Raw genomic sequence first — 21,688 nt, forward strand, 5'->3', positions numbered from 1 at the left:
ACGTACGTTGGAGGTAATTATGAGACGGTTGGGTTGGGCATCGTGTCGTCCGCGGGCGGGAGAAAAAGCCAGGAAACACGGGATGGAGAGAAAGGCGCACGTTACGAGCAGCGAGCGCTTCCGTCGCATGCATGCTGCTACGCTATACCACACTGCCCCTGCCCTGTGCTAAGCTAACCTCGCAGAACTAGCAGCCACTGCGTACGCCACAGCCTTACGCGCGCTCCCGGGGTGGTGGGTGGGCCGCGGCCGGTGGGGTGGTGTGGCCATGCGCGCCGTGTCAGCGCCCCCCCGGTCCAGCCAACACATGCGCCGCGCGCGAGATCGTGCGTGCGTGCGCGCGCGCGCGCCTGTGCCGCTGTGGCCAACCCGGTAACCCGAGCGAGCGAGCGCGCCGTGGCATCCATACGCTGCGGCAACTTTAACTACCACCAGTCCAATCCCGCGGCCTGCGCGACGTCGTCTCGGCTGCCCTGCAGTACGCTCAGGCGCAGCGCGCGGCATGCAGCCGGTGTGTGCGAGCTGATCTATGCGCGCCCTGTACTCGGGTGTCCGGGCCGCGCGGAGTCCATTGGCCACCGCCGATTCGCCAATCTTCGCTGCCGCACGCCTGCAACTGCAACGCATGGACGTACGACGGACACCATCCCCGACATGGCCGGTCTCCGTCCATTACTTCCCTTTTATTACTCGCATCTCCGCTTCTCACCTGATGGAGGTTTTGATTGGACCAATTTCCCTTTCAGCTTTGGAGTGATCGAAAACTACTGAACCTGGTTTTCCTTGCACTGCCAGTAAAATGAACCAAAATGCTTGGCAAATTAACTAGAGGGATGTTACATTTTTACTTATGTGGTCATATATAGCCGGGGCCCCTGTCATGTTTGTAAGGATCCATCTGACGGATGTAGCAGCTGATACTGTAAGATATACCCCATACCCCAGTACTGCTCTTCAAGGACTCAAGCATGAGTTGCTGACAAGGGCGGAGCAACTTGTGTCTAGGAGGTACCAGGAACCCGATTCCGAAATTCTTTTAATCGATCAGTTCTTCTATTTTCATCCTATCATATGTACACCTCTCAGCTAAAACTTAGATACCCGTATCAATTTAAACTCAGTCCAAAATAAAGTAAAACAAATGATTAGAATTCTCTCCATTTGGTTCTAGCTTCGTACCTGGTTGCTGATGAAGGGAACATGTGTTTGTGCTGCTGAGCAGAGAACACAAAACACAGAGACACACACGCGAGGCATGCTCAGGCACAGGCACAGCCTTAAGTGATAATGACCTTACATTCATGGCATTACACAAAGATGTACGGTAACAATGGTGGCTCTAAAGGCTCCAGGGTGCTTTTAGGTAAGTTCAGCCCTTTTGGCAGGTTTTCGTGTATTCTTCTAGGCGACAAGCCTGGCTCCGAACTGCTCATCAGTCATCAACGGAAGTTTTGCTTCCCATTTCTCCTGCTTACTGTCATCCTAGATTTGGTACTTTGTACTACATAAATTTCTTATAAGATAGACTAAGACCAAATGTCTATCTATAGATCACTCAATTATTGTGATTGTCTGCGCTATCATGGTGTGAAAGAAATTGAAGAGTAATTTTAATACTCGTCGTTGAAGGTAGTCCTTTTTTATCAAGAAAAACATCTTCAATCTTTGCTCTACAGCTTATAAACTACTGCCAAATTTAGAATTTTAAAACTTAATTAATTTGGAGACTTATTATTGTAGTTTTTATATTGACTCTTTAAATTGCTAAGAACATATATAGATATAAAAATTTTATTCATAAATTAGGTACTGACACGGCTTATTAATTAGCTTTAGGCCAAACGATTGATTAGCAACCATCACATTTTTATTTAGAGCTGTAAATCGAACAAGGTAATAATGGTAATTCAAGATACACACTTTGCGACACAATTCTAAAGAGATCTCCAACACAATCATTCATACACGGCGCCACTCAAACATAGGCATGCATGTCCATTTCTTACGTACAGTATCTACAGCAGAACGTGCCGGGCAGCACGAGCAATAGATTGCACTCGAGCAAAAAGCCCCTCCCCTCTTCTCACCCTGTCTAACGAAGAAAGAAAAGGGAAGGAGGAAAAAAAAAACATGAAAAAGAAGCCTCCTCCGCACCGCACGTCAACGATTGCTACGAAATCTCGGGTGTTCACGGAGCAGGCAAGATGGGGGAGGAAAGACCACATGTTACACGTACAGCGGCACATGCGACACGGCACTCATTGTCACTCATAGGAGTCAAATGTCATGTCGTAACGTATGTTCAGCAAGGGCCCTTCCTATCATTTTGGATGCACTATGGTGAGACAAAAATGGTGACCCTTCGGAGAAAAATAAGATACGATATTTTTTTTTCATTTCAATTACAAGAAATATAGAAACAAAGGGTACATAGACAAGCCCCACGAATACGCTCTAACACACGCCCAATGAGATAAAAATCAACTTGTTAAGTTTCTTGTGATGGAATATATTCAACCGGATTCTAAGTCTTACACTCGATATGGTTGCTTACATTTACATCTAATTATACCGTCAACAATGAAATAATCATGATAACTCCATCAATCTCAAAATATATCGGATCAGACTTTTGAAGGTCTGATCATTAAGGTAGATTATGTGGGCATACGTGTATCCAATGGGTATCGTGTGTGCGTTTGTGTTGTGTTTTTGAAAAAATAGACAAAAATCAATGAATCTCTAACCTCACTAAATTCCTACTCCCTCCGTTTCATAATGTAAGACTTTCTAGCATTATCCACATACATTTAGATGTTAATAAATCTAAACACATACATATGTCTAGATTCATTAACATCTAAATGAATATGGGATATGCTAAAAAGTCTTACATTGTGAAACGGAGGAAGTACTTAACAAGACTACCCGTGTGTGCATATTTATGGACACCAAAATTTAAAACAAAATAGCCGAAAGTCATTCACCCACAACTTCTTCTAGGTCCCATGATATTGCCACTTGATGATATTAGGTGATACCCTTAATCTAGGGAGAAAGAATTTTGGGTGGGAGAGAGGGTCGTGGAGAGAATTTTTTTTTTTTTTATGGTGATGAAACAAGACAACATCGAATGGGTTAGGACATGTAGAAATAGCACGTTATAGAGCTTTGTATGTTTGAACTTGTATATCAAGGTGACGTTAGCATTTAGAAAACGGGTGCTACTACACATTTCTTCACTACTGTCGCTCGATCTTGCCAACTGGCATTTTGTGCAGAAAATGTGCAGCGCCACGTCAACCTACTCTGCTTTCCTCTTGCCTCACACCACACCTACGTGAAATCAACCCACCGTGAACCAGGCTAACAACCCCCTAGCGAAGCCAGACGTGCGGGGCCCACATGTCAGCGTGCCTGCGCTTTACGTGCGACGTCAGGTGGGTTCGTGTGCACATTAATGCGTACACTGGATGGCTACGTGTATACTGGAGTATATATACCAGTGTACGTACGTAGTATTACCAGGGAGGGGCAGTGTACAGCACCATGCAGGGCGCATGCACGAGGCGGGAGCCCACGTGGGGACAAGGTGGGAAGGGCGAGATGCGGCCATACGCCCACGTGGCGCGCATCCAGCGGCTGGTCACGCGGGAAAGGTAAAGTACAAGGCTGCCTCCCTCGGGCCTGACACGTCGCATTCCTCCGTACCTCCGTTGACCACATCTCGTTGGATTTTTCTGGTTTTATTATTTTATTTTTCTGCTGTAAATAACCAAGATAAAATGGTGAGGCCCCTGATGCTCGCAGGTGGAGCTAATTTGTCTGTTCTACCTCCGACGTTATTAGGCCTAACACTGGATTACAAAATCGCACATATTTCACTTCGAAATATTTATGAAGGTTGCAAAAGGATTTGTTCTGTAATACAAAGGACAAACGATTTTACTTTTTTTTTCTCGAAGTAGAATATGCTTCTGACATTTACATTTACAATTTTCTCTTTTTTTTCTAAGGAAAAAAGGGGTGGTACTATGTTCTTAAGAGGAATTATGCAACCAATACAAAGAACACAAACAATGTTCTGTAGCATTTCTGAAGCCATGAAAAATTGCATTTTAACAGAAAAATCCAAAATGCACCGGTAATGAGCAACAACATTTTTTTTATTTTCCGCAATATCACATTATCCCCCTCTCCCTCTCACCACAATATATTCATCGCCCTTAACATCCAGTACTGCTGAACAAAAACAAAACTAGCCTAAAAAAAGACGAGCAAAAAAAGCAATTAAAATGACAGCTACCACCACCAATTATCTCCATTCCTGCTTTACCTCGAAAAGATTAAAATAGAGGGAAAAAAGAATCGGAAAGAAAAGGAAAGGTGAATGAAAGAAAGAGCAGGGCAAGAGCAAATTTCCAGCTCTTCCAGCTGTCGTCCGAGTCGTCACCCTATCTCTCGCTCACGCTGCCTCATCACTCATCAGGGCCGCCTACCCCCACTGCCGAGGTGGGCCCATGCAGCGCCTCTTCGCATCGGCGCTGTTGGCCGCCGATCCGACGGTGGTGGTGCGCTCGCTCTCGGAGCTCGCGCTCCGGTGGTGGCCGAGCACCGTCACCGGCGTCTCGGCGCTCGTCGCCGCCGCCGCCCAGCTGGGCCCGACGCCGCAGGCCGCCGCCATCACCTCGCCGCACTCCCGCAACTTCTCCTGCAGCAGAAAAGTCCAAGCAAAATGATTATAGCCAGCTTCCAGGCCGGGGGGGGCATTATGAGTGGTTCTAATTATGTGACAATTAAGGTATGATTAATTAACTCCACAAATGAGAAAACAACCAAAGTTTTTACAGTGCGGTCAATTGGCTGAGCTTGCTCCATATCACGAGGTAAATCATTTTTTAAAACGTAAACAGTATTTTTTTTTTACTCCAAAGGTCGCCTCTCACAGAGAGCCGGGCTATGTGTGACTGTCAGACGTGACAGGGGTTGTTTCGTAAATAAGTGGTGATTAAGGGGGTAATTTTAGATGAAACAAAATTTATTAAAAAAAAAAGAATCATGCTCACGCTATTTACAAAGGGGCAAGCGGCGACGCCAGCTTCGAAGCCGAGGAGGTGGGCGCCGGCGACCTCTCCGGCGGCCGCGAGGAGGGCCGCGGCGGCCGCCACGGAGGGGGAGAACTCCGCCATCTTCACCTCTGCGAAATGCACCGGAGGCAAAAGGTGAGCGCTCGCTGAATCTAACGGCGAGGACGGTGGCATTGGGCGTGGCGGCGGCTTGTACGTACCCGGCTGGACGCGGAGGAGGAGGTCGACGGCGCGGGCCTTGATGGCGTCGAGCAGCGCCGGGTGCCGCGGCTGCGGGAAGCACGCGGAGAGAAAGAAGCCGAGGAAGGCGAGCGGCGTGACGGAGCGCGTCCGCCACTCCAGCGCGTTGAGCACCATCTGCTCCATGCGCTGGATTTTCGCCTCGTCGAACATGAACTCCTCGCCCCTCTGCAACAGACCGACGCCCACACCAACGACACGAGGTTTCAGCAAATCGGATGGACGAATCCCCCCCAACGAAATCGCAACCGCGCAACGGGAAATGGCATTCGTCCCGTACCTGGATGTCGGCGGCGGAGATGGCGGCGGCGCGCTGCATCTTGGCGGCGAGGGTGAGGCAGCTGATGGCGAGCAGCCGCGGCGCCCATGGGTTGCGCTCGCACTGCACGGAACCATTGGGGAATCAGATCAGAAGCGAATCCCTGCACAAAATCCAGCCAGAGAAAAGAGCCCCCGTATCACGCGTTCTTACGGCCAATTGGCGCTTGGAGAGGTAGCGATCTACGTAGTTGAGCGCGAGGTAGGCGACGCGGGGGTGCACGTCCAGCTCGCCGTCGTACCGCACCTGGGCGCGCCGATCAAGAACACGCCCGATCAGATCAAGAAAACAGGGGAAAGAACCTCGAAGAACCCCCCCCCCCCCCCCAAGGAAACAAACCCAAGAGGAGAACGCGTCCCGGATACCTTGGAGATGAACCCGGCGGCCTCGCGGCGGGCGGCGGAGGCGGCGGCGGAGACGGACGGCGAGTGGTGGCCCTCGGCGTCGAGGAGGCTGGCGATCGGCTCGTCGGCGGGGCTGGTGAACGGGTTCTCGAGGTCGAACTCGTACTCGTACGCCTCCACCACCACCACCTCCTTCGCCCCCGTCGCCATGTCCATGGCCGCCGCCCGCGCCGCCGCCCGCCGCCGCGTAGCACGAGGAAGGCCCAGGAACACGCCAAGAAACCAACCGCGCGTGGTGCGTGGCTTTATGGGGGAGAGGGAGAGGAGGAGGAGGAGGAGGAGGAAGCCACCATTGCTGCTACGCAGTGCTACTACTAGTACTAGCCTCTGTCTGGTTGGGAGATGGCTTTTAATAGGAAGGGGTCGGGGACAGTGGTACAAAAGGTGTGGATTTGGGGTTCTTTTTGTAAAGATCGGGAGGAAGAGGAAGAGAGGAGGAAAAAGTTCCCTCCGGGGGTGGGGCCCACCTGTCAGCGGGACGCAATGATGCCGCCCTGTGAGAGGGAGACCTGTACCCGTACTGCGTCAATACTCCATGGCTTCATCCGGCTTTGACAGCTCACAACCAACATGGAACAGGGGAATTGGTAAATTTCCTGCTGGAAATGTTTCTCCTCTTGCTATTTTTCCCATTTTTTTTTCTTGTTTGTCTCATGGGTTGATGGGAAATGAAATCAATCACCGAGAATAAGATCGATAATCTTTTTTTCTCTCTTTTGATTACACTAAAATAGCATACATACAATACCGAACATACACACTACACTCACACACCTACAAGTACGCCGTCGAACACTAGTTCCTTTAAATTTATTGGCGATATTTTTAGTACAGAACGTTACTACTTACTTTCGTATCCAGCTAATTTACACCTTCAATAGTCGACAAAGAGTCTGTTCGGCAGGCCGACTGTGACGGCTGCGGCTACGGCTGCAGCTGCGCACAGTGAGTATGGCACTATTCGTGCGTAGCCGCGGCGCTGGGCAGCCGAACAGGCCCAAAATTTATTAACAAAAGGTGACATGAAACGCTAAACCACCAAAAGATTTATATAAAGGGAATGATAAATGTGAAAATATTGCTACATTAACCGACAATATAAAGTGGATCTCACTACTCAAATTTCCAAAGGCTGAGAAGTGGCAGCTCGTATGAAATTTCTAAACCACTCATCACACTGTTATCAAAGGCAAATATATAGCCAAGTCTCACTTCATTACACAGAACGTCCAATTTTCAGAAAACCCTTACAAAGAAAAAAAAACCAAGAATTATCTTACTAGAGCAGCAAACAAATCTTGTTAGTTTTTTCCTCGCAAAAGAAACAATTTCTTCAGAATTTTGCTGTAGTGGTGGCAGGTAGAGCAGGGGGTAACATGTAAATTCCTGGCTGTGTGGAAACGAACCCGAGTACGCGACATCGACGGCATCTGGCGGGAGAAAAACGGACAGCGCTGCATCCCCCGTTTTGACCTGCGGCCGTCGCTGTTGCAAAGAGGACAGTGGTCAACAGTGCTGCCCGGGCCCACGCGCGCGTGTTTTTACCGAAATGCCCCCTCTCCATCCTCATCATGCTGTTTGCTGTGTCCCGGGCCCACCGTGCAAAATGTCAGATTTACCCCCTGGCACGCCAAAGCTCATCCTAGCTCTCTCGTGAACCTTACCTCTGTTCGTTCTTCGGAGACGAGATTTGTGTTGAAATTTTGAATGAATTTCAGAAATGGTAAAAAGAAAAAAGAAAGGTGATTAGCTCGGTAAAAATCGCAACATGCAGACCCCCTTCAGCTGGCTGGTCACGATTCGATCGTGTTGTTTTGCTTGCACGCGTCGCTTCCTGGAGTATTATTTCTGAACCCTATGGCTACACATACTTCATCTCCTACACTAATAATCTATAGGTTTTCCAGATCGTTTAGTTGATTATCTTGACAAAACTGAACTGTGGCCATGTTAATTATGAGCACTTACCAGTTACCCACGGGATACGAGTTAAAGATCACCTTCTTTTGGAAGACAAGATTTCACATGAGTTTTTGCAGGGTTATCAAAGAAAAGTTCTTCAGTTATTGCCGGAGCGATCAGTTGATTGGCGTAATTTTGGGCAGGATTGCCCGTTCGGAAGGAACAGCTCGTGCAGCTGATATGAAATGGATAGTACTGGCCTGCGTTGAAGGGCTCAAGATTGATGTGATGATTGAGGGGACGGATCATACCACTCAGTCACTCCAATGTCTCTCAACTCGTTAATTTGTTCCATGTACAGTATACATATATATGGACACGGTAACCCTGGTTGTAAACCATGTTCTACGTATAACATATACGGAGTACTTCTCTTGTTCATCACATCTCAACGTGTCTTTGACATTAGGCCAAATCTAAGGTCAACTGTCCATATATACATATCAAGATTAACGTAGAGTTTGATGCTATAACTGTGGGTGTATAAGTATAAATCTATTCACCAGTAGTTCAAGCGTGTGTTACTACATTCGTAGACGTTCAATAAAATATGAAATCTTGATCACTGCTCTTGACTACAAATGTGTAGTGCGCTCCCAGAAACCTCGTGGCATTTTCATAATCGTTACAGTTTCACCTCAAAATTCTCTGGTTTCAAAAACCAAAGCCTCAAATTAAACTTTCATGTGTCTGCAGAGTCTGCATCTGCATGCACCTGTAAAAAATCTACACGCAACAAAACAGCTAGTTTAACGATTACCAAGCGAGATCCCGGTCTCCCATGCAAGTGTAACAGCTACGGCTGCACATTAATCCCCGTTTTCTTTTCTCCCATGAGGCAACCGGCTCAGTACGGCGCTACATATCGTGAGCATATATGTATCCGTGCATGCTCTTGGACCAGAGCGCTTGTTCTTGTACTACCTCAAAAGGCTTTGTTTTTTTTTTCTCTTTCTAAGATGTACCGCCTCAAAGATCTATGCTCGTGCATGAAAGCTTGTGTATTGTAATCCTCCTTTGCAGTGTTGGTTTTGCCTTGTGCAGGATTTGCAGCGGCAGGGGCATCTCTGGATCTTGCAGGGTATCTCTGGGGCAATTTTCTGCCAGCTTGGACATTACTAAACTGGTATAGAGATTGGTCTAGGTAGGGAGATCAGCCATCATGTTTTTGTCTCGTGTTAGCATCATGATTGCAGAAAAAACACATAGTATTATCTCTGCCCATAAGTACAAGCATTAGAAACAAATAGCCAAAAAAAAAAAACTTAAGGCCCCTTTAAATTGTAGGAATGAAAAAAAACTGGATAAATAGAAAAACATAGGATTATATAGAAATGCAGGTTTAAAATAGAGGATTACAAAACACAAGAATGATCGCTTGATTGCATCACATAAAAACACTGGAATCGGACGAGAGAGATAGATTCAAAGGAATTTTTCCAAGAGGTAAATTTCCTCCAAAATCTATATGCAATGGGCGAAATAGGAATATTTCCTATAGGATTTTAATCATATGAAATTCCTCTACAAATTCTTTGATTAAAGAGGTTGTCGAAAAAAGGCGATCTATAGAGATTCCCCATCTATATCCGATCGAGAATAGAAGCGAGTCGCTTCCGGCGTCAGTTTGTAGTCTCTGCAGTCGGCACACCTTGTCAAGTTCCTTAACCCCCTTTATAGCTTCACGCTGTTTGAATAGTTCCAATTAATGGAATCGAAGTCATTACACGAGTGAGTTTAGCAAGCTGTTAGCACCTTCGCTAGACAGAGAGTAAGCGACTTCTATTAGCACCGGACCGTCGAGTCGAATTGATCATGTCATGTGCAACATCCATCAATGGTGGTTCATTAATGTCCATATAGATTTAGACTCCTTCCCCCCTCCCTTATACGCAAAAGATCAAGAGGGGCCCAAACCAAATCGAGAACGTAAACATAATTTGACTCACTCTTGTATGGCTCGCCTTGTGTCTTTCCCTCGATCCCGAACCTTGACTGGATTGCCGTGTTAAGCTCCTAGTTTGACTGTTGGTGCCAAAGGGGCCCTTATCAATTGATTAAATTTCTTTTGATGAAACCTACCCACACGAGTCTAAATCCTAGGCTTGATATAGATTCTCGTATTAATAGCTACTCCCTCCGTTCCACGTTATAAGACGCATTGACTTTTTTGGTATGTCTATTTTCTATGTATCTAGGCAGGACGTACCAAAAAAGTCAAAGCGTCTTATAATGTGAAACAAAGGGAGCACTATTTTTCTTTCCGTAGTAAACGACATTCTCATTGATATCGAGGTGATTGTGTAAGATATGTTCTCAACCTAATCTTTCGGAAATACTCACAAGGGTAAGTTATGTGCGTGTTAATAGCGATGAGTGCCAGCATGTGTGACTATCTGCATTTGTCTGTGTTTCTCAAAAGGAAAAATCATGTTTTACTCCACATAGTAACTTGATTAGGGCTCTATGTATTGAGATTGAGCATATTTTGCAGAAATTAAACAAATCTTCTCCCATGAGTGAGCCCTATACAAACCTTGTGTTCTAAAGGTTCCCGCAAAATATATAAGAAGTTCGTGCACCTTTTGAAGCATAGAGAGTCAGTGGCCCTTGACTCAAGGTCAGGGCTGGGATTAAGGAACAGTGCAGCCGTGCAGGCATAATATATGAGTTTGAGATACGGAGTATTTGGCAATGCAATGCCACCAAGTGATAAGGGCATCTCAAAGCATGGTTTCTAGTTGGGGCATGACCCTTGGCATGCATTGATGCAACTGCATTCTCTCCAATCAAACCAGAGCAAAAATGAGGGGGTTATCACTTATCAGGAGAGAGGAGGAATCCATATGCTTCAAGTTTGTATGCAAAAGATGTGTAGAAGCTTGAGAAGGACTCATTCACTCCTCCCATGTACAAGATGGCAGAGAATGGGGATCAGTGATGCACCATTTGACCATAGTGGAAACTGGAAAGAGTGAAGGAGCCCATGTGGAGAGCAATGGCTTGGAAGGAAGCCAAAAGGATGGAAAAGGGGAGTTCAATGTGGGAATAAAGGTCTCGCCAGATTGCTCCACATAGAGGATCAGATGTCAGATGTGTGGGCAAGGACTACCTCCCCTGCGTCACAATATTTATGTTTGCCAAGATATGTTTGTTTGTAGGACACTTGAATGAGCAGCTACTACTATAACAATTTTCACTTCCCCCTTAATTTAATCAATGTACTACTGATCAATACATCGATTAATTCTAGTAGAGTACTCCACATCATTAATGGGAAAAAAAAATGTGCTGTGATTGAAGCCAATCTAGCCATCAGGTATATATAACCTAGCTTAAAAACATGCCGTGCACATGGTATCCATATGGCTGGTGGCTCTTATCAAAAGATGCAAAACCATATGCCTGCCTGACCCAGCCAGGATCTCCTGGCTAGAGTTGGTGCTGTAGTGCCAAAGTGACAGCAAGATGAGGCCCAGAGAACATTCCAAATCCGCTTTAGTTTCCTCCCCTTTTGTTAGTCCTTTGGCCTCCACAGACCACAGGGCCACAGCAAACTCAATTAGACTAGATTAATTATGAAAGCTTACTTATCATTTGCACGCCATCACACCGGTTTCAACCTGGCAAATGGCAGCGACAGAAAGGCTGCCTCATCATTTGCATTGTCCTGCATTGCTTTTGGCCGGGTCACTTGCACAACTTGGTAGACATACGCTAGTAGCCAGCCAACCAGAGGGTAGTCCAACCCGAGTAGCTTGACTAGCACCATGCTGTTCTGTATAAAAATAGGAGCAAGTAATTTTACGTTCTTTGAGAGGTAGCGAAAGTATCATACATTTCATGTTTAATTTATGGTATTCTTTTACATATACTATAACATTATAATATGCCATGAGATGAAGGAAAAAAGACACTGAAAAGAGTGGCAACTCATGATGCCTTAGATATGCAACTTAAACAGAAACTTAAGGAAGTCTAATTGCTTGACATCACAAGGGGCAATTTACATACTCTACTCAACTCAACTGGAAGGCCCAGATGATGCACATCTCAATCGATCTCCATCGCTTTGGAGACGCAGGCCTTGCTCACTTGCCTGCCTGCCTGCTTTTGTGGATGGATGGATGGATGCCCTCTACAAGCACTTTGCATAGGTGCAAGAGAAAGTCTCATGCAAAGCAGCAAAAAGAAGGCCCCAAATGTGGCGCGGCACAGTACGCGCTGCTACCCCTGCAACTGCAAGCCAACACCCCATGCAGCCATGCACGGCAGCTGGGACAGCACACAAAAAAAAACGGCAGCGGAGAGAGTACTGCAGATCTCTCCATGTCTCCTCCATTCATTGGCCTACCTAATCTAAGCTTAGAGTAAGTTTAATAGTATAGCCCACTAGTAAATACAAATCATCCATAGCCAATGTAATAGATAATTTATACAATAGTTGCTTACTATACAATTAGTACATGGTCCCACCTGTCATATACACATTACGTCTTGAAGTCCGCGCTGCAGCTGGCTACAGATTTGTAGCCCGCTACTATTCTCTCTCATTTTTTATCTAATTAAAATATGTTTACAGCTGGTTAATAGCCTGCTATTATACACGCTCTTAGAAGCCTTTTCTTTTTTTTTTCCTCCCCTTGCTTTTGCAATGCTTTTCCTAGCCTTCTTGTCCCTAGCTACGCTACCCGGGCCACTTTGCCGGCGTCTCGCGTGTTGAAGACTACACTGACGAAGTGACGATCCGTGCAGTGCAGCAACATGGTGTACATGTATACGTACGTAGTGGCCAGCTTCAACTTGGGGAGGAGTACAGCATTCACGTTTACACTAGATCGGGATCTGATCTGATCTGAACTTCACTCAAGTGTTGGCCATGGTCCATACATGCAGATGCAGGGGTTAATTAGTTAGCCCTGTCGATCGGTCCGTGTACGCTATAATCCGTCAGACCACATGAGCATTTGTGGCTCGCCGTCCGGCCGCCGCTGGTCCAGCAGCAGCACGCGTAGGTGACACTACTGACAATGTATTAGATCGATCTGTCAATGTATTAGATCGATCGTACGTATGTGGATCCATGCAGAAAATGCTATACTCCCTCCTCCTAAAATATAACAACATACTTGCTAGTGTTTGTATTTAAAACTAAAAATCTGAATCAAATATTGGGTTGCTATGTTTTAGGACGTAGAGAGTCGTATGTGTGTTAGTGTGTAAGTGAACCAACTGAACTAACTGTCTGGAGTGGAGACAATTGTGTACTGACAGAAAGTGTGTTGTACGTGGTGCATATATGCAAGGAGCGGTTTCGCTAGCGGCAAGGCGGTTGCACATGATGTGTGCAGTGACCGTGATCCAGGAGAGATCGGGGAGAGAGTAGTACAGAGTACTGAGTACTGTACATGCACGGGCTAGTAGACTGCTAGTGTGTGTGTGTGTGTGGCCCTAGGCCGGTAGGAAGAGATCGTGTCGAGTAGAGGAGGCGGCGCTGCAGCCTGCAGGGGATGATGATACGGTGCGTACGTGTGTGGGGGCTGGACGCGGCTGGACCGACCGGTGGATGGATGGCCTGAAATCCGCCGAGGATGCAGGCACGCATGCATGGCGCTGCGCGGGTGAAGAGAAAAAACTTGACGAAATCGCCGTCGCGTTTTGCGTCGTCGTCGCACGCGTGCAGACTACTGCAGGGCAGGTCGCGAAGAATGATCGATCGATCGGTTTTGGTGGTCAGATCAGGATGGATATGCCTGTGCGGCATGGGCTGTGTCCGGTTCGTGATTGTGCATGGCATGCAGCTGCATGCAGTATGATGGTGCTGGATGGGTTGGCTGGTGGAGATCCTGTACGTACGATGCGTTGGTGTGAGATTTGTGAGGAGAGGAGGCCCCCCATCGATGGAGAGAGGCAGCGAACGACGACCGGTGCGGGTGGCGGTGCCGCGGCCGCTTTGCTTGCCGGGGGGCGCGGCACGCTTTTTCGCCCCATGCAGGCGGCACAATTATTACAGCTGCGGGCATACGTACGCTTTTCAAATCATGCAGGGCAACGCAAATAGTGGGCCGAAACCGAGGCGCTCGACGATCCATAAATCTTTTGCTGGGCCTTCCCAACCGATCCAAGAATTAATATGTGCTGGACACTTACCCCACCAGAATAAGTTTACTCTAGGTTCCTCAAATTGTCATCCAGTCTGACTTTCGTCCTCGATCCGGAAAACCGGATACAATGCATCCCCCAACTTATAAAACCATGCAAACAAGGTCCCTCGGTCCTCAGCAGTATTAATCTCGGTTTTAGCTGACGTGGCACATATATGGATCCTTGACTAGATCTTCGTTGCCACGTGGCATTGACGTAGCGCTTACGTGGCAATTCAATGTAGCAAAATAATAAAATCCATGGAACCCACGTATCACGTACACAAACAAAATAATAAAAATGGCAGGGGCCACGTGCCATCCTCACTACTCCCCTCCTCCCTATCCTTCTTTTTTTTTTGTCTTTTCTTGCTTCTTCCCCGGATGGCATCCAATGAGCGGTGGAGGAAAGGATGGCCGGTTGGAGCGCCGCGCCGGCGGAGAGGAAGAGGTCGCCGCGTCAGCGGCAAAGGGAGAGGTCGCTAATGAGATCCAACACACAAAGGTCGGTGTCGGTGTTCCCGGCAGTCGGGCGGGGGAGCGCCCGCAGCCAACCTGAGCAGGGGCCTTCCCCTTGCCCCTCCTTCTTGTTCCCGTCAACGACGGCATCGCCTACCACCGGCCTCCCCGTCCCCTCACCAGCCTCACCGGGCGGAGACCGAGTGAGCGGATTTGCGGCACGGTGGTGGTGGAGAGGAGCGTCGCGCGGGGCCAACGGGAGAGAGGAGGAGCACCTGCAACCGGCCGGAGCGGGGGCCTTCCCCTTCCCTTCCTTCTCCTCGTTCCTGTCGATGATGTCATCGCCGCCGTCGGCCTCCCCGCCCCCTCGCTGGGTGGAGGCCGAGTGAGTGGATTTGCAGCGCGACCAGTGGGAGAGAGGAGGATCGTGTGGAAGAGCGCCCGCGGCTGGCCGGAGTAGGGGCCTTCCCCTTCCCCTCCTTCTCATTCCCGTCGATGATGTCGTCGCCGCTGCTGGCCTCCCCGCCCCCTTGCCAACCTCGCCGAGGGAAGGCCTACGAGCGGATCTACCATGTGGCGCCTATGGAAAGGAGCACCATGCAGCGGCCGGAAGGGGAGAGGAGCAGCGCCTCCTATATGCTGCCTCGCCGGCCTCCAGTGAAGAGGAGGAGATGAGGTAGAAAGGAAGAGGTGGAGGAAGTGAGACCCACTGACTTGTGGGGCCCATAATTTTTTTATTTTTTTGGTTTGACTGATATGTGGATCCCATATGTTTTGTTTAATTGTTTTAGATTTCAATTTTGCTTTGCCATGTAAGCGTCACGTCAATGCCACGTAGGACGAAGATCTAATCAAAGGTGCCACGTCACGTAAAATCAGGAATAATACTACCAAGTGATCTCGTTTGTATTGGTTTTGTAAGTTAAAGGATGTGCTTGTATTCGGTTTTCTAGATCGAGGATGGAAATCGGACTGGACGATAAATTAAGGGACCTATGGTGAACTTATTCCTATCCTACCCACCCAACCCAACCAAGGCGAAAAAAGATCTTACGCGTTGAGCCGATAAGGCCGTAACCCGGTGTGGGGGCGTGGGCGTGTGGCGGCCGAGCCACGACCCCGCGCAACATGTGGCTATCGCGGCCGGGTCGCTGCGCATCAACCAATCACCGGCCGCGAGCGTCACCCCGGAAAATATAACCCCCGGGGCCTCATCTGCAAGCCTGTGGACACCCTGCGCTGCAGCCGAACGACCGAGCTACCGAGCTAATCCAGCCATGGCCTCCACCGCGCTCTCCACCGCCTCCAACCCTACTCAGGTCTGCTCTTCTCCTCCAATTTCTTCTCGCTGCTGCGGCTTCTCTCGATCTCTGACTGTTTATGTGCATTCCTGAAGGTCTGCGTGCTAGCTAGCTCTTGTGTGTATACACCGTCATGATCTGTATGCTTTCGATGCAACCTTATGTCTGGCTGTCATTGGCTTGTTTTTTTGGAAGATATATGGGTGGGAGAGAATACACTACAGTACTACACAAAGAGCTGCTAATGTGCTAGTAACTTATTACAGTACTAATTAATCAGGATGGAAACTAAGCAAATTTGCATGATCATGGTGTTTTATGTTGTCCAATCCTGAGTAGTACTAGTAGCCTATTATCTTGTTTGATCTTTGGATTTACCACTATATGCATGGAGAACTCAATGGATAAGAGTGAAATGCGTTAACCAACAAAGGGTGATGAAGACTTGGGCTGTACCTGGAACCCCTTATCTGCCAATCTCTCTCCTTTTGTCTAGTTAGCCGGTTCTGATTGTTATCTGTTTGTTCTCGCGATATATGCCAGGATAGATTGCAGCGTGCGGAATAGATTCAGACAACGAAACAGAGACCACATGTAGACACATGGACTGAAAAATTCACAATTCAGTTATACAATTTATGTTCTGTAAACTGTAGTTAAGGTGTTGTTTCCATTTGATCTGTGTCGCATAAAATTGCTTTGACTCCAGTAAAGTTTACAAAAGATCGTGCTTCAGCGAAGCATTACAACCAACCTTAGAATCCAAGTATTTTGAGACAAAAACCAGTTGAACATCTAAGTATAAACAGTTAAACACCAATTGTTCAATGTTCAGTCTTAAAAAATGACAGTAGCCTAGGCACACAAACTGTACAACCTGATCAACAAAGTTTGATCACCTGGAATGCCTTCCGATCGCTCCAGTATTCAGTGCTAGCTACTGCAACTGTAAATTTGTCACACACACACACACACAGAGATGAACTGAAACTAAGAAAGTCTGAAACACGTTGTTGCATGCGCAGCTGTGCAGGTCTCGCGCCTCGCTGGGCAAGCCCGTCAAGGGCCTGGGCTTCGGCCGGGAGCGCGTGCCGAGGACGGCGACGACCATCACATGCCAGGCCGCGAGCAGCATCCCGGCTGACCGCGTCCCGGACATGGGCAAGCGCCAGCTGATGAACCTCCTCCTGCTCGGCGCCATCTCGCTCCCCACCGTCGGCATGCTCGTCCCCTACGGCGCCTTCTTCATCCCCGCCGGGTCAGTCGCCGTGGCACTGCAACCAATCCTTGCAAAACTTGCAAGTTCTCCGAGCTAATATTTTTTGCGGGGATCGGTGTGTTCTTTCTTCCTCAGGTCCGGGAACGCCGGCGGCGGGCAGGTCGCCAAGGACAAGCTCGGCAACGACGTGCTTGCCGAGGAGTGGCTCAAGACACACGGCCCCAACGACCGCACCCTCACCCAGGGGCTCAAGGTGAGTGACTACTACTGAGTGAGAGAGCTCATGATCAATGGCGAGATGACCACGGTGATGGCCGGTGACTGACTGTGTGTGTGTGCAGGGTGACCCGACGTACCTCGTCGTGGAGGCCGACAAGACGCTGGCCACGTACGGGATCAACGCCGTGTGCACGCACCTTGGGTGCGTCGTGCCGTGGAACGCCGCCGAGAACAAGTTCATCTGCCCCTGCCACGGCTCGCAGTACAACAACCAGGGCAGGGTCGTCCGTGGACCTGCTCCCCTGGTAACATTCTCAACTCTGATCTCTTGCTGAACGAAAAGATCCTCAAATTTCAAGATTCAATCTGAACTGAACCCTCAAATTGCAAGAACTTAGATCTTTGCTGATGAAAAGATCCTCCAACTGCTTACTGAACTAATGTTTACTCTGAATTGTTGCTTACTTAACTGAACTGAGCTGAGCTGCATTGTTGTGTCTGACACAGTCGCTGGCATTGGTGCACGCCGACGTCGACGACGGCAAGGTTCTCTTCGTGCCGTGGGTGGAGACCGACTTCAGGACCGGCGACAACCCGTGGTGGGCGTAAGCTATAACAACATGATCCATATCATCATCAGCAGCAAAGTTCACTTGTGTGATCAGCTTGTAGCTATAAGTCCGCTGTATCTGAGAAACGCTGCTGTAAATCCATCTTCACTTTGTTTTTCCAAATTATATGTACACACACTGTCACACTGTATGAAAGAGCATAAAACCCTTTTCACTGCATAAGTAACCCTTTTTGAGGATTATGAATTTGTGAGATGGATACTCTTTTATAGCAGATCAAACCTTAGATGTCTTCCTGAATATGGGCATTTCTGCATCTGCACTACACTCTGAAACTGAAAGACTGAAGAATTCAGGGCATAAGATAGCATATATAGAGAATTGTTTCAGAGCAATAAGTTGATCTGCATGAGTTTGATTTGTTTTGACCTTGAGAAACATAAGTTGGCCTGGTTCTCTTTCTATGGAAAAATGATTTCTGAAACCTATTTATATGGGAAAAAAAGGTACATAGGCCACTGCTGGCTTGTGGATTTCTGAAGGATGGACGTAGCTTTTCTCTTCAGAAATGGAACTTTCCTTTTGTTCTAAGTCATAACCGAACATTCCTTTCTCTATTCATTTCATTCTGAAGAAAAGTTAAACTTTACATGCCATTCAAAGTCCACAGACAATGCTTCGAAAAGATGGGCAGTTGAGAATCTAACATCAGCAAACAGCCATCAAATAATCAAAACCAACAGATCAGAATTGACAAACAGAATGGACAAATTACCAATGCAAACGAATCAAAATTGATCTCTGGATCAAAGCCAGTGGCCTCTCTCTCCAGTGCAGCACTCATCTGGAAAATGGATATAATCACAGGAATTGTTTACATTTTAATCCATCAAGCATCCAGCAGCACACAAAATTTTGACTTCCTCAGGTAGGAACCACATAGAACATATGAATCCCATATTACATTAACTTGCTACTACTTAATCACACCAGATGTACTTACTCTTATATAATATATTATTATAAATATAATAACTATAGCAAATCTATTTTCACTTGACGAAAATTGCAATATCAATCCCATCCTCCACCTCCCTCATCTATACAGCAACCCACAAAAGCCATCCAAAGAAGAAGAATAAAAATAAGAATTCACCACACGGCAATGGCAATGCAAAAATCCTTAGTAGAATAAGGCATATGCAATCACGAGGATGGAAGAGCTCAGGACCAGCTCCTCCAGGGAAACAGCTCATCCGCGCCGTGCTCTGCCTCCCTCCCTCCTCTCCACTTGCGGGGCCTACGAGGCGTGGGCCCCACCTTCCATCGGCGGCTTCCCCTCCGACGAGTAGACCACCGCGCCGGGCGGCGGCGCGTGCCCGTACATCATCGGCGGGAACGGCTGCATGGGGTGCGGGACGCCGTAGACGCCGCCGACGCCGGCGGCGGCGGAGACACTGCCCCCGGTGGAGTAGAGATCTCCCCGCGCCTCGCTTCCTCCGCCACCGACAATGTGGTAGACTGGACCCGGCATGTATCCGCCCTGCGAAGACGGATCGAGGTAGTGGACCGGGCGCACGGGGACGTAGTACACCTGCTGCGTCATGTACGGCGGCGGCGGGGCCGGCCATGGCGCGCTCTCGGTGACGTACGGGGCAGGCGGCGTCCCCCGCGAGAGAACCGGCGCGTCGTCCTCGACGTGGGCCATCTCCGTGTCGACCTTGGGGCGGGCTCCTCCGGGACCAGGGCTGGGTTCGTCGGAGGTGGTGTCGAGGCCGAAGAGGTAGTCGGGGACCTCGGAGATGATCGACGAGGCCTCGGATCGGCCGCGCTCGATGGGGGCAGGCGCGGGGGCGTTGAGCGCGTCGACGAACCACTGGTCGGAGGAGGAGTCGCCGCCGGCGCCGGAGAGGACGGAGCCGAAGGCGGCCGCGGAGGCGTGGTCGGCGGGCGAGGAGGCGAAGAGGAAGAGGCGGAGGCGTGGCGGCTTGATGGAGGCGGCGGCGAGGCCCTGGAACCGGTCGATCTCCTCGATGAGGTTGTCCACGTCGTCGTCGGAGGTGATGGAGATGAGCGCGTCGAGGTCGTCCTGGGGGAGCTGGTACCTGAGCGCCGGGGATGGCCCGCCCGCCGGGAAGAGCGCGGGGGCGACCTTGGCCAGCGCCGCGACGAGGGCGTCGAACGTCGCCGCCCGCGGGACGGACACGATGCGGGTCTCCCCGCCGACGTAGCGGAGCTGGTGGTCGCCCGGGCGCGGCAGGATGCGTCCCCCGAAGCTGCACATGAGCCGCACGTGCGCGCCTCCTCCTCCTCCGCCGCCGCCACCATGCCCGTTCCCATGCGGCGCCGGGGGCAGTGGCGGCGTGTGCTGGCTCCCGCCGCTGCCGCCGCCGCCGGCGCGAGGGGTGGAGGAGGCCGACGACGACATGGCGGAGATGCGGAGGCGGGTGGAGGAGGGGATTTGGCAGCCGTGGGCGGAGGAGGAGGAGGAGGGGGCTAGTTGCCAAGAGGAGGCATCGGGATTTGGGAATCGCAAGCAAATGCGAGCGAGCGAGAGAGAGAGAGAGAGGAGGAGGGTGAAGAGGTTGGGGGGTCGGGTGGCCAGGTGAGGGGGATTTTCTATTTGGTTCGGGTGGGACCCATTTCCCATTCTGGTGCCTCAGCTACAGCCCACAGGATCCGATAGCCCCCCTCTGTATTTTACTACACCCCGTCGCATCGAATGTGGAGACATGTAGTATAAAATATAGAAAAAAAATTTAATTACATAGATTGTGTGTAAATTATAAGACTAATCTTTTAAACCTAATTACGCCATGATTTAATAATGTGGTGGTACAGTACACATTTGCTAATGATGAATTAATTAGGCTTAATAAATTTATCTCGCGGTTTACAGGTGGATTCTGTAATTTGTTTTGTTATTAGACTACCACACAAAAACTTTACACCCCTAGATCTAAACACAGTCCTAATAGTCTTATAATACTACTTTTGAAATTTGAATTTTGAAAATCTCGTTCACATTGTGAAAATTTTTTGATACAGGCCGCAGGCATAGGAAAGGAAATTTGAGGCGCAGAGAAAACAAAACGGTCAAGAATATAGTATATTTTTTTATCCTGCTGAAAATGCGGGTATGGGTTGTGGATGATCCGGAACCCGATAAGGGGGCAAAATAATTGATCCCAAGGACATTCGATCTTTATATCTTACAGTTCCCTCGGGAAACGACAGTCCTATTGTATTTGCTGCCTGCTTTTGACGTGGACGCAACAGCAATTTGCTCCCAAACGTTTTGTGTTTTTCTTTTCTTTTTCTTTTATGCGTTCGAAAATTCCAAGAGCAAAAAAAACGAATTTGGTTCTGTAGGTTTGGGAAAAAAAATAAAAAGAGAGAGACAAATGCCAGACGAGATGCACGCACAAAAGGTTTGATCTCTCGTAAATGCGAGGTCGCGTGCGGGGCGAGAATCGGAGGAAAAAAGGCTAGCTGGGTGTGTGAGCACGACAAGCCATGATATGCAAGTACTGCACCAAACGTTGGATTATTATGTGTTCACGTACGTCGATCTGGTCCTTTTGCCCTTTGCGCTTTTATGCGCGGTTCGCTTGCTTTGCTCGGGATTATTTTTTTTATTTTCAACTAATGTATTATTTGCAAGTGATTAAGGGCTCCTTTGGATTGGATTATTTTCATATGAATTTTAAAGGATTCAAATCGTTTGAGAATAATTCCTAACTACTCCATCCGTCCCAAATAT

At 48.6% G+C, this 21,688-nt stretch overlaps 3 protein-coding genes across 4 annotated transcripts; 1 reads left to right on the plus strand and 2 right to left on the minus strand.

The window, feature by feature from the left end:
* Positions 1-4,148: 4,148 nt before the first annotated feature.
* On the minus strand, positions 4,149-6,396 carry LOC127778578 (cyclin-D6-1). 2 transcript variants are annotated; one of them, XM_052305196.1, is made up of 6 exons: positions 6,012-6,396; positions 5,800-5,892; positions 5,608-5,709; positions 5,288-5,495; positions 5,076-5,197; positions 4,149-4,711 (listed from the first exon to the last, which is right to left on the minus strand). In XM_052305196.1, the coding sequence occupies exons 1-6, from the start codon at positions 6,204-6,206 to the stop codon at positions 4,496-4,498; spliced, it is 936 nt and encodes a 311-aa protein (XP_052161156.1). In that variant the 5' UTR covers positions 6,207-6,396; the 3' UTR covers positions 4,149-4,495. The 2 variants fall into 2 exon arrangements, with proteins under 2 accessions (XP_052161156.1, XP_052161155.1); XM_052305195.1 differs by having other exon boundaries at positions 5,067-5,197; positions 6,012-6,395.
* Positions 6,397-15,771: 9,375 nt separating this feature from the next.
* Positions 15,772-18,167, plus strand: LOC127779522 (cytochrome b6-f complex iron-sulfur subunit, chloroplastic). Its single transcript, XM_052306325.1, has 5 exons — positions 15,772-15,933; positions 16,941-17,173; positions 17,270-17,387; positions 17,476-17,658; positions 17,861-18,167. The coding sequence occupies exons 1-5, from the start codon at positions 15,892-15,894 to the stop codon at positions 17,960-17,962; spliced, it is 678 nt and encodes a 225-aa protein (XP_052162285.1). The 5' UTR covers positions 15,772-15,891; the 3' UTR covers positions 17,963-18,167.
* Positions 18,168-18,719: 552 nt separating this feature from the next.
* Positions 18,720-20,512, minus strand: LOC127779521 (uncharacterized). The gene has a single exon (XM_052306324.1). The coding sequence runs from the start codon at positions 20,351-20,353 to the stop codon at positions 19,226-19,228; it is 1,128 nt and encodes a 375-aa protein (XP_052162284.1). The 5' UTR covers positions 20,354-20,512; the 3' UTR covers positions 18,720-19,225.
* Positions 20,513-21,688: the final 1,176 nt, after the last annotated feature.

This window comes from Oryza glaberrima, chromosome 7, assembly GCF_000147395.1.
Source record: "Oryza glaberrima chromosome 7, OglaRS2, whole genome shotgun sequence".
In the NCBI taxonomy this organism is placed as follows: Eukaryota; Viridiplantae; Streptophyta; class Magnoliopsida; order Poales; family Poaceae; genus Oryza; species Oryza glaberrima.

What these genes read in the sequence shown, in the direction of transcription:
- LOC127778578 (XM_052305195.1), bottom strand. Translation starts at nt 6,206, where the DNA reads ATGGACATGGCGACGGGGGCGAAGGAGGTGGTGGTGGTGGAGGCGTAC. An exon ending in TCTCCGCCGCCGACATCCAG is followed by an intron (nt 5,496 to 5,607) that starts GTACGGGACGAA and finishes GGTCTGTTGCAG; the next exon opens with AGGGGCGAGGAGTTCATGTT. An exon ending in CCTCCTCCGCGTCCAGCCGG is followed by an intron (nt 5,198 to 5,287) that starts GTACGTACAAGC and finishes TGCATTTCGCAG; the next exon opens with AGGTGAAGATGGCGGAGTTC.
- LOC127779522 (XM_052306325.1), top strand. Translation starts at nt 15,892, where the DNA reads ATGGCCTCCACCGCGCTCTCCACCGCCTCCAACCCTACTCAG. An exon ending in CCGCCTCCAACCCTACTCAG is followed by an intron (nt 15,934 to 16,940) that starts GTCTGCTCTTCT and finishes TTGCATGCGCAG; the next exon opens with CTGTGCAGGTCTCGCGCCTC. An exon ending in CCCTCACCCAGGGGCTCAAG is followed by an intron (nt 17,388 to 17,475) that starts GTGAGTGACTAC and finishes GTGTGTGTGCAG; the next exon opens with GGTGACCCGACGTACCTCGT.
- LOC127779521 (XM_052306324.1), bottom strand. Translation starts at nt 20,353, where the DNA reads ATGTCGTCGTCGGCCTCCTCCACCCCTCGCGCCGGCGGCGGCGGCAGC.